The sequence below is a fragment of the Saccoglossus kowalevskii genome, chromosome 2 (genome assembly GCF_978046115.1).
Source record: "Saccoglossus kowalevskii chromosome 2, keSacKowa6.1, whole genome shotgun sequence".
NCBI classification, from domain to species: domain Eukaryota; kingdom Metazoa; phylum Hemichordata; class Enteropneusta; family Harrimaniidae; genus Saccoglossus; species Saccoglossus kowalevskii.
The window spans coordinates 40,999,012-41,012,903 of NC_140642.1; the positions used below are offsets into that span (position 1 = coordinate 40,999,012).

General features: G+C 36.2%; 1 protein-coding gene across 2 annotated transcripts in view; it reads left to right on the plus strand.

Moving 5' to 3' along the window:
- The window catches only part of LOC102808306 (poly(A) polymerase beta-like), a 56,076-nt gene that overhangs the window by 28,704 nt on the left and 13,480 nt on the right, over window positions 1–13,892 (plus strand). For both annotated transcript variants that reach the window (XM_085495635.1, XM_085495641.1), the window contains 9 exons: window positions 623–761; window positions 987–1,059; window positions 4,968–5,088; window positions 5,704–5,788; window positions 7,641–7,694; window positions 11,423–11,551; window positions 12,071–12,241; window positions 12,862–13,201; window positions 13,403–13,528. In XM_085495635.1, coding sequence (XP_085351761.1) covers window positions 623–761; window positions 987–1,059; window positions 4,968–5,088; window positions 5,704–5,788; window positions 7,641–7,694; window positions 11,423–11,551; window positions 12,071–12,241; window positions 12,862–13,201; window positions 13,403–13,528 — 1,238 coding nt within the window. The remainder of the gene's footprint in view (window positions 1–622; window positions 762–986; window positions 1,060–4,967; window positions 5,089–5,703; window positions 5,789–7,640; window positions 7,695–11,422; window positions 11,552–12,070; window positions 12,242–12,861; window positions 13,202–13,402; window positions 13,529–13,892) is intronic.

Here is a 13,892-nt window from a genome sequence, read left to right on the forward strand (position 1 = left end):
GCCATTTTGGGGCACGAACTGGGAGGCTCTCGCACTGTTCAAGACGAGTTCACAAATGCATGCCCATCAGTGTCCACATTGACACGAACTGGCACGATGAGTTCATGCATCGTTTGCCCATAGTTTACGCACTTCCTTCATTGGCACGACGAGTTTGTGCAATTCATACGTGAGCTGTTCGTAAACTATTCGGGCATGATGTGCACTGCCACGCACTGCTACGCACTGCCACACATAGTTTCGCATTGTCCCAACAAGTTCACGAACAGTTTGCTCATAGTTCACGACCCTGTCGCGACACTTCATGTCCGTTTATGACTAGTTTGCGCACTGACACAACTTGAGTCATGCCAATACGTGCCACAGAATCGTGCAAGTGTTTAGGGAGTGGAGTGTGTGTGTGTGTGTGATGATGGTGAGGGTCTATGTACTAATTGGGATGACAGTACAGTAAACACTTGTCTGGCAAATTGTTTTGCCACTTGTAACTTTAGTTCTGCTGTAACAATACTGGTATGTTTTACATAAATCTACATAGTAAATCACTACAATATACCCATTTTTAGAAGTGAAAATGCCTAAAATATACTCATTAACAGTATTGATTATCATGTACTTTCAGAGCATGGTATATATTCCAATGTACTTGGTTTTTTGGGTGGTGTATCATGGGCCATGCTTGTAGCTAGAACATGTCAACTTTATCCAAATGCAGCAGCCTCCACTATTGTACATAAATTTTTTTTAGTCTTTTCCAGATGGTAAGTAACAAATATTAATCTTATTATTAATGTTTATTGGATTGACATTTACATTTGATATGTCGACTAATATTTGTTCTTGTATACCAGTATTTGGAAGTTTTGGACAGTATCATTGCATAATTTCAATTTTAGTATTGTTCATACCAGTACTTTGCTCTTGCATGCATGCATTGTTCTTGCACCACTACTCAATTATTTATTATATATGATTTTGCCATTTAGGGATTGGCCTAGACCAGCACTTTTAAAACAGCCAGGTGAAAATAAACTCAACATGCCAGTATGGGATCCAAGGGTAAGTTGTGAACTATCCAAAGTTGGGGTCCTTTTTGTGAAAGAACAAAATCTCTAAATGTTGTCATTTACATCTATATACTAGCACCATGCTTTTATACATGCATGATTTGGCCACAATTTTTACATCTTGCATGATAACATTACAGCAGGGATTGCGTTAACGCGGAATTACGCGTCCGGGAAGCATAGTTTTTCTGTGGGACGCATGAATTTTTCAACTGGTGAGTCCCTGGGACGCATCCGGTGAGCACACGTCTCGGTCGTATTATGATAGGTCTAAAGGCATTGTGTACGTTTGCGATGCCATTGTCCCGCATACAAAGTTCATAGAGCTTGTAAATTCACGTACAATACTGTGCCATTGTCTTCAAAAACACCTATTAGCATCTACATTTCACAATGGAAAGTGTGAAGTCCCGTCTGAAGTACGGCGAGACAGTCAATACTGAGACCTGCTAATTTAACCGCCTAAAACTTACAATGTCACCCAGGGTAATTTTTCTCCAAAAAATTACTTTAACGAACCTGGTACGTGAAATAAACTTTATTTTCCTAATTTAATTGGTAACGAAATTATATTCTAAACGATCACAACTGCCGAGCAACAAATGATCACGGTTGCGCAATCCAGTCATGCTGAGTTTCACAATTGTTGATTATTACTCAGTAGTGATTATAATAACGTTTAAAAAAACAAATTTGTTGAATTGTAATGAAATGCAAATAAAATTCAACTTCGTTTCGTCGTAAGGAAATAATTCCGGTCGCAAATTAACGCTCGATGCTGTTGAGTATCCGCCATGTTCCTTGTCTTGCATGGTTGACCTAATACTAGTAGGTCAAATCTCCAATTAACCAATAAAAATGCTGGATAACGCCAACGTGTTCAAATTACCATAGCTCATTTAAATATGTTAATGTTATTTAACACAACGCAGAAGCGATTTGCCGATGTTGTAGTACGATCATTTGGCTTGGATTTTTACGGGAAAACGGCATGATTTTTTTTTTCAAATCAAAAAATTGTTGTTTTCAAAAGATAAACTAAGCGTTTGAAGACTAATTTAACATAATTTACAGTGACAACAACTCGAACCGAAACGAAGTTTGCGCACTCACGCTAGTCACAAAAAACCGTACTCTTGAAATTGAATAAAAACTTAAACTCTATTTTAGGCGTCAGAAAAGATTGAAATGTCCGAAAAATGACGGCAAAATATTTAAATAACAAATATTAAATAAAATCTGCCGAAAAATCGCCGATTTCTTGGTCCCATTTAATTTTTTTTTAAACCATAACTGCCCAGATGCGAATTTACTGCAGAATCTGGTACTACTGAGTACTAGTATGTACACATTTTGGGTGTATTGTTTTCTGGGGGCAATATTAATCGAAACAATGAGCTATTTAATTATATAACACAAGTGACTTTGGGAAAAAAATAATCACTTTTCTAGAAGCCATGGATCGATTCGTTATTTGCAAGATCGCCTCCCCGGCAGGTTCCATGTGGCAATGCCTTTTCTTGTCAGAATCGTATTAAGTCTAAGTTAAGTCTGACACCAGCTCATTTATCTTGGCTTATGAAGAACTTGAAGGTAAACCCAGTAATGATTTAAAATTTTTACAAGCAGCATTACATTTTAATAACAGTAAAAATAGAAGTAAACCATGTAAATAATGCAGATTGCTGACATGTAAAGGCTGGAATGAACATGTAAATAAAGTACAATATAAATGTGATTAATGCCTGTTTATGTTTATTGTGTAATAGTTCGTGCAAAAAACTATTTTAGAAAAATAAAGTGCGGTAGCGGCAGGGACCCCACATATTTTTAAGGGACCCACACATTTTATAAGGGGTGGGTTCCAGGGACTCCACATTATCGAACACTAATGCAACCCCTGATTACAGTCAAACCTGTCTATAAAGGACAGTCAGTGGACTGAGCCAAACTGTCCTTTATAAACAGGTGGTCTTTATGAATATTAATTAGGGCGGGAATTTTAAAGGGAGATCATAAGCAAAACATAAAAACAAACCTACACATTGTACAATGAATAGGTCTTTTTTAATAAAAGTCACTCATTTTCATCTGGATGATTACACAGCTTTACTTTTTTACTACAAATTATATCATGTAAATTCACTGAAACCAAGTGATTCTGCCCATGGATTCATTGGTGTATTTAATGCATAAGAACGATTGTCAACGATCGGCCGCATTGGCGTTTCAGCTCGGTCTTTCACACATGCCATGCAGTCTTATTCCCCAGTCTCTTACACATATTCCATCACAGGCGGCAATCAGTCCCATCGTTAGTATTGTCGAATGTACACTGTGACAAAATGCACAGGAAAAGTTGCCGTGTTTGAAAAAACAAACAAGCATTAAATATGAAGAAGCATTGGTAATAAACAAAATTTACCAAACTCATAACGATTGCTCCAACTCTCGGTGTTGAATCAGAAAGTCAAACAAACCGGAAATGAAACACGATGATCGTACACGCAATTTTACAGTTATTTGTTGCAAGCATCGACATGTCAAAACTGCCCAAACGAAACGAATTTTCTCGATTGCGAATTATTGATATTACCTTTTATAAAAAAAAAAGAGGATCAAAATAGAAAACATCTTTCGTTGAGAATAACCCTGAGATGACCCCTCAGTAACAATACGCCCATGCGCTAGCTTCATTAGCATAATTTATAACGATCAACAACAAACAACATGGCGGCCAAAATAGGTCGGATTTTGCAATCCCATGAGGAAAACGAAATAAACGAATGTTTTATTATTTTGTTTGGATATTTCATGTCGACAAGGTAAATAAAACATCTCTCATTTAATAAAACTGGTTCATTTTTCTTTGTTTTCGAGACGGGAGGAATTTGCTCTTCATGTGCGAGACAATCCACAGAAGTAGTATAGTACCGATCGGAAACAAGCTAGTTTTTTATTTCAAACTTTGAATGAAACTTTTTTAATTTGTTGTTAAAATCTTTCCAGTCTCCAGACGTTACATTCAGATGATATTCAACTTTTTTTTTTTATTTTTTCGCAACTTCACAAACCAAGGTGCGATGGTCACCCCTGTCTATTAGCCCTAAAGATTGCGTACTCGGTAATCTGAACGTAACATATGGCCACTTTCCTGTTAGCGATTCGCAAGTAGCTATTGTCTTTTTGCCGAGACTGTCTGATGGAAATGTTGGTGGTCGTTATACAAAGGTTAAAGTGTGAATAGGTCTACAATAGGGTGGTCGCTGGTCGCGTTGGACAGGTGGTCGCTATATCCAATGTCTTAAACGTGTAAATTGCGAAGGGACTGTACTAAGGTGGTCGCTATGAGCAGGTGGTCGTTAACACAGGTTTGACTGTAGTAAATAAACTTGGGAGAACAATCTAGTTGGTTGATGATAGGACTGATGTCATCTTTTTATGTAGTAAAAACCTGAAAATCTATCTCTACATATATATGGTTGATGATAGGACTGATGTCATCTTTTTATGTAGTAAAAACCTGAAAATCTATCTCTACATATATATGGTTGATGATAGGACTGATGTCATCTTTTTCTGTAGTAAAAACCTGAAAATCTATCTCTACATATATGTGATGATGATAAGCAAACAAAAAACAAATTATTTATCTAAGAAGAACTGTATTAATTTTCATTGGTATATTCTTTTGATATTTCAAGCATATATGTTCACTTTATTTTAAATTTTCAAATTTGATTGTTAAACAATTAGTTCTTGACATGGTTGCACGGATCTCACTTATCCATGAAAAATATAAAATTACTGTTAAAACTTTGATGTTTTTATATTAATTTATATTAATGATATTTTGTTCATGCATAGGACATTGAAGCAGTGTTATTTTTTTTTTTGTAGGTAAACACTCAGGATCGTTTTCATTTAATGCCTATTGTGACTCCAGCTTATCCCCAACAAAACTCAACTTATAATGTGACTCTATCCACTAAAGCTGTTTTAGTAGAGGAATTCAAGCAAGGTGAGTCATAGTCTGAAAGTCTAACTTCTGTATTACTTGGCATATAGCCAGTCATTCATGCATTAACCGTTTCACACCAGTTCCCTCTTTTCATCACAAATTCACAAAAAAGTCCTGTTCATAGTCTGCACTTTTTTTCAAAAAATTGGGACAAAAATAGTCAAACCTTTTGAATAAAAACTGAAAACTGACTCAAATTTTGTCTGTCGGCTCATTTACAGAATTTTTGAAAAGGTGAAAATGTTAATGTCATTTCAATAGCACTGCATATTAATTGCAAGTGTCATGTGTGGTACTGTAAAACCATTTATTTTCACAAACATTAATTTTAGTATTTTGAGCAATTTCATGAGGAAACAAAAAGTTCTATTGTTACTTTACATGATCACAAAAATTTTATTAACTAGATTTTACTTACGAGTGTCAATAGCGAAATTAAAAACCTCTGAATAATTAATGACTTTACAGTGTTTTTCACATTTGCCAAATAGTATATACCGGTATTCAGATTTGCTATTTATAGAAAGATGTTGTAGCATGCTTGTCTTATAGTATCTTTATTTAGTTATATTTGTGTATCATTGTGATAATACAATGTAATTGTTTTCTTTATAGGCCTTTCGGTTACAGAAGAAATTCATCTTGGGAAAGCTGACTGGGCAAAGTTGTTCGAACCAACCAATTTCTTCCAGAAATACAGGTAGTTAGTTCTTTTAAGGATGCTGTAAACATTTTTTTGCTTTGAAACTCAAAATTCTACTTTTTTGTATTTTTCAATGCTGGACTACAAGGAGCAAGGAAAAAAAGTGAATTGAATGTTTTTATAGGTTGTAAAAAATCAATTTTTGTTAATTAAAAACAAAAGCACATGTCATTGCTTTGAAAGCTATGTTTTAATTAATCAGCCAAAGACATATCGTGAAATAATTTATTTTCACTGAAATTAATTTTCACTGAAAAGACTATTTGGGTATTTTGTATGGAATTTATTTTCACTGATTTTTGGTGAGTTGATTGTATTTACTGAATCACTCCTTTCGGCGAAAATAGCGAAAATAAATCCAAGTGAATTTATTGACAGGTGATAGACAGATAATTTGCATAATAGTCACCATCCATTGCAAATATAAACAGTCTCTTGCATTCAGTACAAGCTCAAGACTAGTAATAAAAGTATTATCTTCCGGTAGTAGTCCAAGGTACAAGTTACACGCATTCCATTTACGATCGTCCACAAATTTAATTTAGTTGAATTTCTCGCTCTTCAAGCAATCAACTATGAAACCATCTTGGGGTCGACTATGACAGGGACGAAAGAAAACAAATCCAAGGAAATTTGGAGAAGAACATCGACAGTATGTAAAGTGATTATTATGAAAATTTAATCATGGAAGCTATTAACGTTAGTACCTTCCACGATTTAATCGATCAGACCATGGAGATAGAAAATTTGAGCACATGGCAGACTTAGTTTTCGTGACCAAATTACGTGTCATGGACTCGTTGACACCCTGATCACCGTGACAATGAGTCGGAAGTGAAACACTTGGCCCCAGACTAGGCCACACGTAAAGCCTGAGACAAGCAGCTGTAAAAGAAAACGTACGCGTCTGTGTGTGAGCATCCTTGTTTTATTAGTCCCTGTTTGGACGCAGTCCGAAAAGAGGGACTTACCGGTATGTTTTGACCTCCGTGCGTCCGACCCTGTATCTTAAAAATGCCTGGACCAATCACAATCTAACTTCACATACATCATACATGATATTATACATACTGTAAAATGACTAATTTTCACTGGGTTTAAATTTCACTTATTTACCATTTCAGGCATATTCAGTGGGTTTTAAATTCACGGTTTCGTCATTTAGAAAATTTTTACATATTCACTGTATTTTAATTTAGCGCATTTTTCCAGTCAGTGAAATAAGCTAAATTAAAGCCCAGTGAATAATTACCCCCTTTACAGTATGCACATCAATTTGTTTCACGATCTGATTCAAGATGGCCGAATGGCGGCCATTTTTGTTCTAAAAATCACCAAAATCAAGCATTTCTTGGCTGTTTACAGATGGATTTTGTTCAAACTTAGTATATGTTGAACATTTTATAGGACCTTGATGCACATCATTTTGTTTTCAGATAAGATTCAAAATGGCCGACTGGCGGTGACTGATTATTTTCAAATTTTAAATATTTATTATACATCATGTCATAGATATACAAATATATTGGTTTGACGATCCTATCAAAAATAGCCGAATGGTGGCCATTTTTGTGCTAAAAAAATCATCAAAATCAAGCATTCTCGGTTGTTTGCTGTAACTATACACGTCCATACACACACTATCTTGTCGATATTCAGTGTGAAATAGGCTTTCCATCAATATATGGCTTTGTGTGGTTCAGTAAATATTTTATATGAAAATATCAGTTTAGAAAATCAATACCAAAAACATATACAGCATCCTTAATTGTGTAATAACATTATAATTCAAAATGTTATGTGATCAGTGGCCGCAATTAATTTTATTCATTCTTTTATTGTATTACAGGCATTATATTGTGTTAAGTGCCAGTGCTACAACAGTGGAACATCACCTGGAATGGTAAGCTGGTTCTTTGTATGTAAATTGATTCTTAAGTGCTCATTGTGCCATACATGCATGATGTATGTGTGCAAACTGAGACATTACCAAACTTTAAATATTTATTTTATATGTATATGACCTCTTCCCTTACAAATCAATGTCTATAAAATCAGCCTATGTTTACAAGATGCATATTCATGGATAGTCTATCCAATGACAGAAAGTGAGATTAATGTAACAGCAGTAAGCATGGACAGATTTCATGGTAGTAAATAATTTATAGCACTCCAGTCAGGAGAGCTGTCAAGGTTTGGGAAATTCAGCAAGTGCCACGCCCAGTTGTTGTAAATCCTCACAATCTATATATTGCTATCGTTTCAGTCATTCTTTGAACGATTATGTTTAACTAAATATTGCTACACTACAGCAAGTTATTATCAACATTGTCGGTAAATGTACAGCAATTGCTTCCAATGTTGTTGAAGTTGTTTTGCTACAATCAAGTTTGTTTTGATACATTTGCGACACACCCAGACTTCAAGTCGCCGTTCCACTGTCCAATCACGCACTTGTTGACTGTGACTGTCACATTCACAGCGCAGTATACAGGGATTCCTGACTCCACCTGCGATTCGCGAAAAGATAGTTGAGCTGTATTTAGAAGGAATATCTTTTGCTGACATAGCGCAAAGGGTTGGTTCGACGAAATCTACTGCGAATAATATATGTAAAAAATTGTCTGAGTCCATAGCGGATCTAGCAACCGCGTGTGTGTCCAAGTGAAAGTCTAGTTTTATCCGCTTTTATTAGTCCCCGTTCGGACGGAGTCCGAAAACGGGGACTTATGTTTTGCCCTGTGTGCGTCCGTCCGTGCGTCCGTGCGTCCGTGATCACCTGTATCTCGAACATGCATGGACCGATTATGTTCAAACTTCACTCATACATCACACATTATATGGGACATATGCACATGCATTTTTTTCATGATCCGATTAACGATAGCCGAATAGCGGCCATTTTAAGGCCGAAAATGCATCAAAATGGCACATTTTCACCATTCCGGACCCGGATCTCAGTTATGCATGGACGGATTTCGTTCAAATTTGGTACATACATTAAACATAATAGGACCTTGATGCACGTCATTTTTTTTTTCGGATCAAGTTCGAAATGGCCGACTGGCGGCCATTTTGTTTTAAAGAATTCAGTTCTGGATCCGTATCAGAGACATGTCTGGATTGATCAAGTTCAAACTTCACACACACAAGGTACATCATGTCACAAATATGTATGTGCATTTGTTTCATGATCCCATTTACGATAGCCAAATGGCGGCCGCTTTAAGGCCGAAAATGCATTGAAATCGCACATTTTCACCATTCCGGACCCAGATCTCAGTTATGCATGGACGGATTTCATTCAAATTTGGTACATACATTAAACATAATAGGACCTTGATGCACGTCATTTTTTTTTTCAGATCAAGTTCGAAATGGCCGACTGGCGGCCATTTTGTTTTAAAGAATTCAGTTCTGGATCCGTATCCGAGACATGTCTGGATTGATCAAGTTCAAACTTCACACACACAAGGTACATCATGTCACAAATATGTATGTGCATTTGTTTCATGATCCCATTAACGATAGCCAAATGGCGGCCGCTTTAAGGCCGAAAATGCATTGAAATCGCACATTTTCACCATTCCGGACCCAGATCTCAGTTATGCATGGACGGATTTCATTCAAATTTGGTACATACATTAAACATAATAGGACCTTGATGCACGTCATTTTTTTTTTCAGATCAAGTTTGAAATGGCCGACTGGCGGCCATTTTGTTTTAAAGAATTCAGTTCTGGATCCGTATCCGAGACATGTCTGGATTGATCAAGTTCAAACTTCACACACACAAGGTACATCATGTCACAAATATGTATGTGCATTTGTTTCATGATCCCATTAACGATAGCCAAATGGCGGCCGCTTTAAGGCCGAAAATGCATTGAAATCGCACATTCTCACCATTCCGAACCCGGATCTCAGTTATGCATGGACGGATTTTGTTCAAATTCGGTACTTACATTAAACATAATAGGACCTTGATGCACGTCATTTTTTTTTTCCGGATCAAGTTCGAAATGGCCGACTGGCGGCCATTTTCTTAAAGAATTCAGTTCTGGATCCGTATCCAAGACATGTCTGGATTGATCAAGTTCAAACTTCACACACACATGGTGCATCATGTCACAAATAGATATGTGCATTTGTTTCATGATCCGCTTAGCAATAGCTGAATGATGGCCATTTTAAGGCCGAAAATGCATTAAAATCACGTATTTTCACAATTCCAGAACCGGATCTCAGTCATGCATGCATGGATTTTGTTCAGATTTAGTACAATGTGTTGTACATATGCAGGTGCATTTCGGTCATGATCTGCTTTGAATGTATATGTCACTCAAATATGAACGGAACGGGGACGTGTCATTGACAATGACTTGTTTTTTACCGGCTTCAGTAGATAAGCCGGCAGTCGGTTCACACAGTTGGTTTTTATTCTGTTTCATCGTAGATGATAACCCATCCAGAATGAATAGTTTTGCCTTAATTATGCCCCCTGGTGTAGTTGAACGAAGATTGTCGATGACCAACTGTTTGAATCGATGGTTTGTCGGCAAATCCAATTTCTGATTTTCTTCTTCCATAATTTGAATGCGAAGTGCGTTCATTCGCTGTAAAAATAGCCAAAAATGGTGTTTCTCTAGTGAGGCGGTCGATAAAACTGTTGTAATCAAAGTCATCACTATGAAACTCAGCTTGTGATATATATATTGGTATAATTCTTGTATCCCGATAATAAATAAACTCTACTTTGAGTAAGTATTCTGCCATGTATTAAAACAAATTTTATTGTAGCAAAACAACTTCAACAACATTGGAAGCAATTGCTGTACATTTACCAACAATGTTGATAATAACTTGCTGTAGTGTAGCAATATTTAATTAAACATAATCGTTCAAAGAATGACTGAAAAGATAGTAAACGTGTTGATCTTGCTGATCATCAATTGTTAACATACACCATACAAAAAGGACTTTCTTGTTGTAAGTCAATGCCTTGCGCTCAGAGTATTTGGTGGTCGGCTATGTGAGCAACCAAACTCAGAGTTCATTTGTCAAACGCCTAGGTAGTCAACCCATCATTCAGAGTTCATTTGTCAAACACCTAGGTAGTCAACCCATCACTCAGAGTTCATTTGTCAAACACCTAGGTAGTCAGCCCATCACTCAGAGTGATGATGTAAGATGCAATTGAGTTTTACAGCATGCTCTAGTAATATAAGAAACACAAATGTCATGTGCACAAACTGAGAGATACCAAGTAAAGATACCAAGTAAATTTGTGCAGTATGCAAGGTTAGGATGTGCCAAATACCATGTTTTCGTGGATACCATTATCTCAATGATTATTACCACAACCACTAATAGGATGTAAATTAGTTAGGAGCAAGAAATGAGACTTGTTTAGTATTTGGTACCAACATTTATTAGTCAGTTGGCATTTAATTAGCTAATTTGCATAATAGTACACTTATGGTCCAACACTGTTAACACATATTCATAAACACAGATCATTTAACAATGTTGGCAAAAACGATTTAGGCCCTAGATGGCCTTGTCTCCACAAGGCATAATTGTTAAAATGTGTCAAATGCTACAGCTGACCTATTTTGTTGTCATTCCCAGGATTGGATTGGTTGAATCCAAGATTCGATTATTAACTGGTAATTTAGAGAGGAATCCATGTATTACGTTAGCACATGTAAATCCGGAGGCATTTTCACCCATGACATCATCTGAGAAGATAGAAGATAAGTAAGACCACTTTGCCATTGTTCTCAATGAAAGTTTGGTGTGGTAATAATCGGCACATAATAAATTTATATGATATGATTTCTCAACTATTGATATTGTTTCTTTCCATCATTTCCTTAGGTAAGGCGAGAGTCAAACTGATGGTACTATTTTTTCCTCTTGAAGCAATTACTACCACACTTGATTCCCTTGTTACTTTTGCTAAGAAATGAAAACTGTAAATGTTTTCACTGGCTTCTAATTGTGTTTGAAATGAATTTGATAAAATATATACATAAGAATCTGGTCAATTACTGTAGAATTTGATGTTTTACTGTGAATTTAAAAATCTACTTAATGTGTTAAAATTTCAAAACAGTAAAAAATTAATGCTTTTGCAGTATTTTTAATTTTAATTTATGCTTGGTATACGTGACATACTCTACCACATAGGGTGTGTTTAGTGTGTGGACTTCCTTGCCAGATAATTGTAACTATCAGTGCCAGCAAATCTGATAACTCTTTACTGTTTCTCTGTAGACCTGTGTTGTGTTCTATGTGGTTTATTGGTCTTTCATTTGAGAAACTAGAGAATATGAATGTAGACCTTACCTATGACATCCAGAGTTTTACTGATACTGTATACAGGCTAGCTGTTTCTACTAATATGTATAAAGAGGGCATGAAGCTAGAAGCTAAACATGTCAAAAAGTAAGTCTTATTATTTAATTATAACAGGTCAACATTTAGCACAATATAATATTGAGGTGGGAAAATATTAGACGGGTATTGGATAGTTTACAACGATCATCCAACAAGGTGTCCAGGGTACTCAAGAAATCATATTTTTAGGAGTGGGGGAAATTTTGTCCATGTGCCAGATTAGGGGGAATATTATATATTGAGGGGAAAATACAATTGGGAAACTTGTCAGAATGTCATTAATTTGACACTATTACAATGAGGAAACAGAAATGGTCACAAAAAGTGATTAGGGTCTGTAGGAAAACTGTCAAAGTTAAGACCTTTATCATTATCTTTCTTTCATTGTCAATGTTTTCAATCATGCACAAACTCTTGATGCCAACTAATTATTGCCATAGTGTTTTCTCACAGAATTTGCCCTGAAACAACATCCCTTGCCCTGATAGGTCAGGTCTGGTATTAACCAGTCAGAATGGTGTGTTGTAACGACAGAATTCTCTTAGGCATTTTGGAAGGGAACATGATGCAGCAGATGACTGATGGATGTTAAAGATGTAAAAATATGGCTAGGTTTGATGAAAATCCAATTGTGGCTGTTAGTATGCATTGTCATTGCTGTTTTACAGGAAGCAGCTCGGTGACTATCTACCTCAGAGTGTTCTGAAAAGTAATAAAAAGAAGTCTTTACAACCAGGTGAGGGCATTAACACTCCAACAAGAGAGACAGGTACCAGTAGTACTAGTAATACCCCCAATAGGACACCAAGTAGTGTAAAGAAGACCTGGCTGATTGATGATGAATCTAGTAATGACAGTAGTTATCGAGAATCAGATGGTACCTTAGCATTAAAGAAAAATACCAGTAAGACATCAGTACAAAGTGAAAATGGTGATTCCAAAAATGTTGGGAATGATATGCCAGCCACAACTGGTGGTGGAGATGCATCTCTCAGTGTTAGTATGGAGGTAAGTGGTTAAGCAATGTCATTTCAAAACACTGATCTACCTAATGTTTTGTAGTACTTACATGTGTGCAGTTGACTTTGATTTCTGTGCATGCAGTTTGATCTCAAAGATACTATTCAAAAACAATCTACATGCCTTGTAGTAACTTCTGCTCTATTCTATGGTGTCAAGTTCTTACCACTTTTTCTATTTTTGTGATAGTCCAAAAGCAGTTCTGTGGAAGATGTTTCACCAAATGCAGGGAAATCTGTGAAAAGACCAATATCACCATCATTGCTACAGGATGAACCTCTGCAAAAGAGATTAAAAAATTCTGAAGAACCACAGGTATATAATGACTATCTTTCCTGTGCCATAATATTCATCCTCCAATCACATGGTTTTTGTGAAGCAAACCATTCATAACCATCCCCACTTGTTAGCTCCGCTGTTGACTTTGTCGAGCGGAGCTTATCATATGAGTGATTGTCCGTCGTCGTCCGTGTCAATGTTTTACTTTTTCGACTTCTTCTTGAAAACTACAAGCCTGAGTGCTTTGATACTTGGTGTATATGTACCTTGGGTAGACCTCTCTCAGATTTGTGCATTTCATGATGATATCTTCAATTCTCTAATTTTGGTGAATATTTTTGTCATTCTTGGTAAAAAGTGATATTTTTGACTTCTTGTTAAAAACCGCAAGTCCAATTGC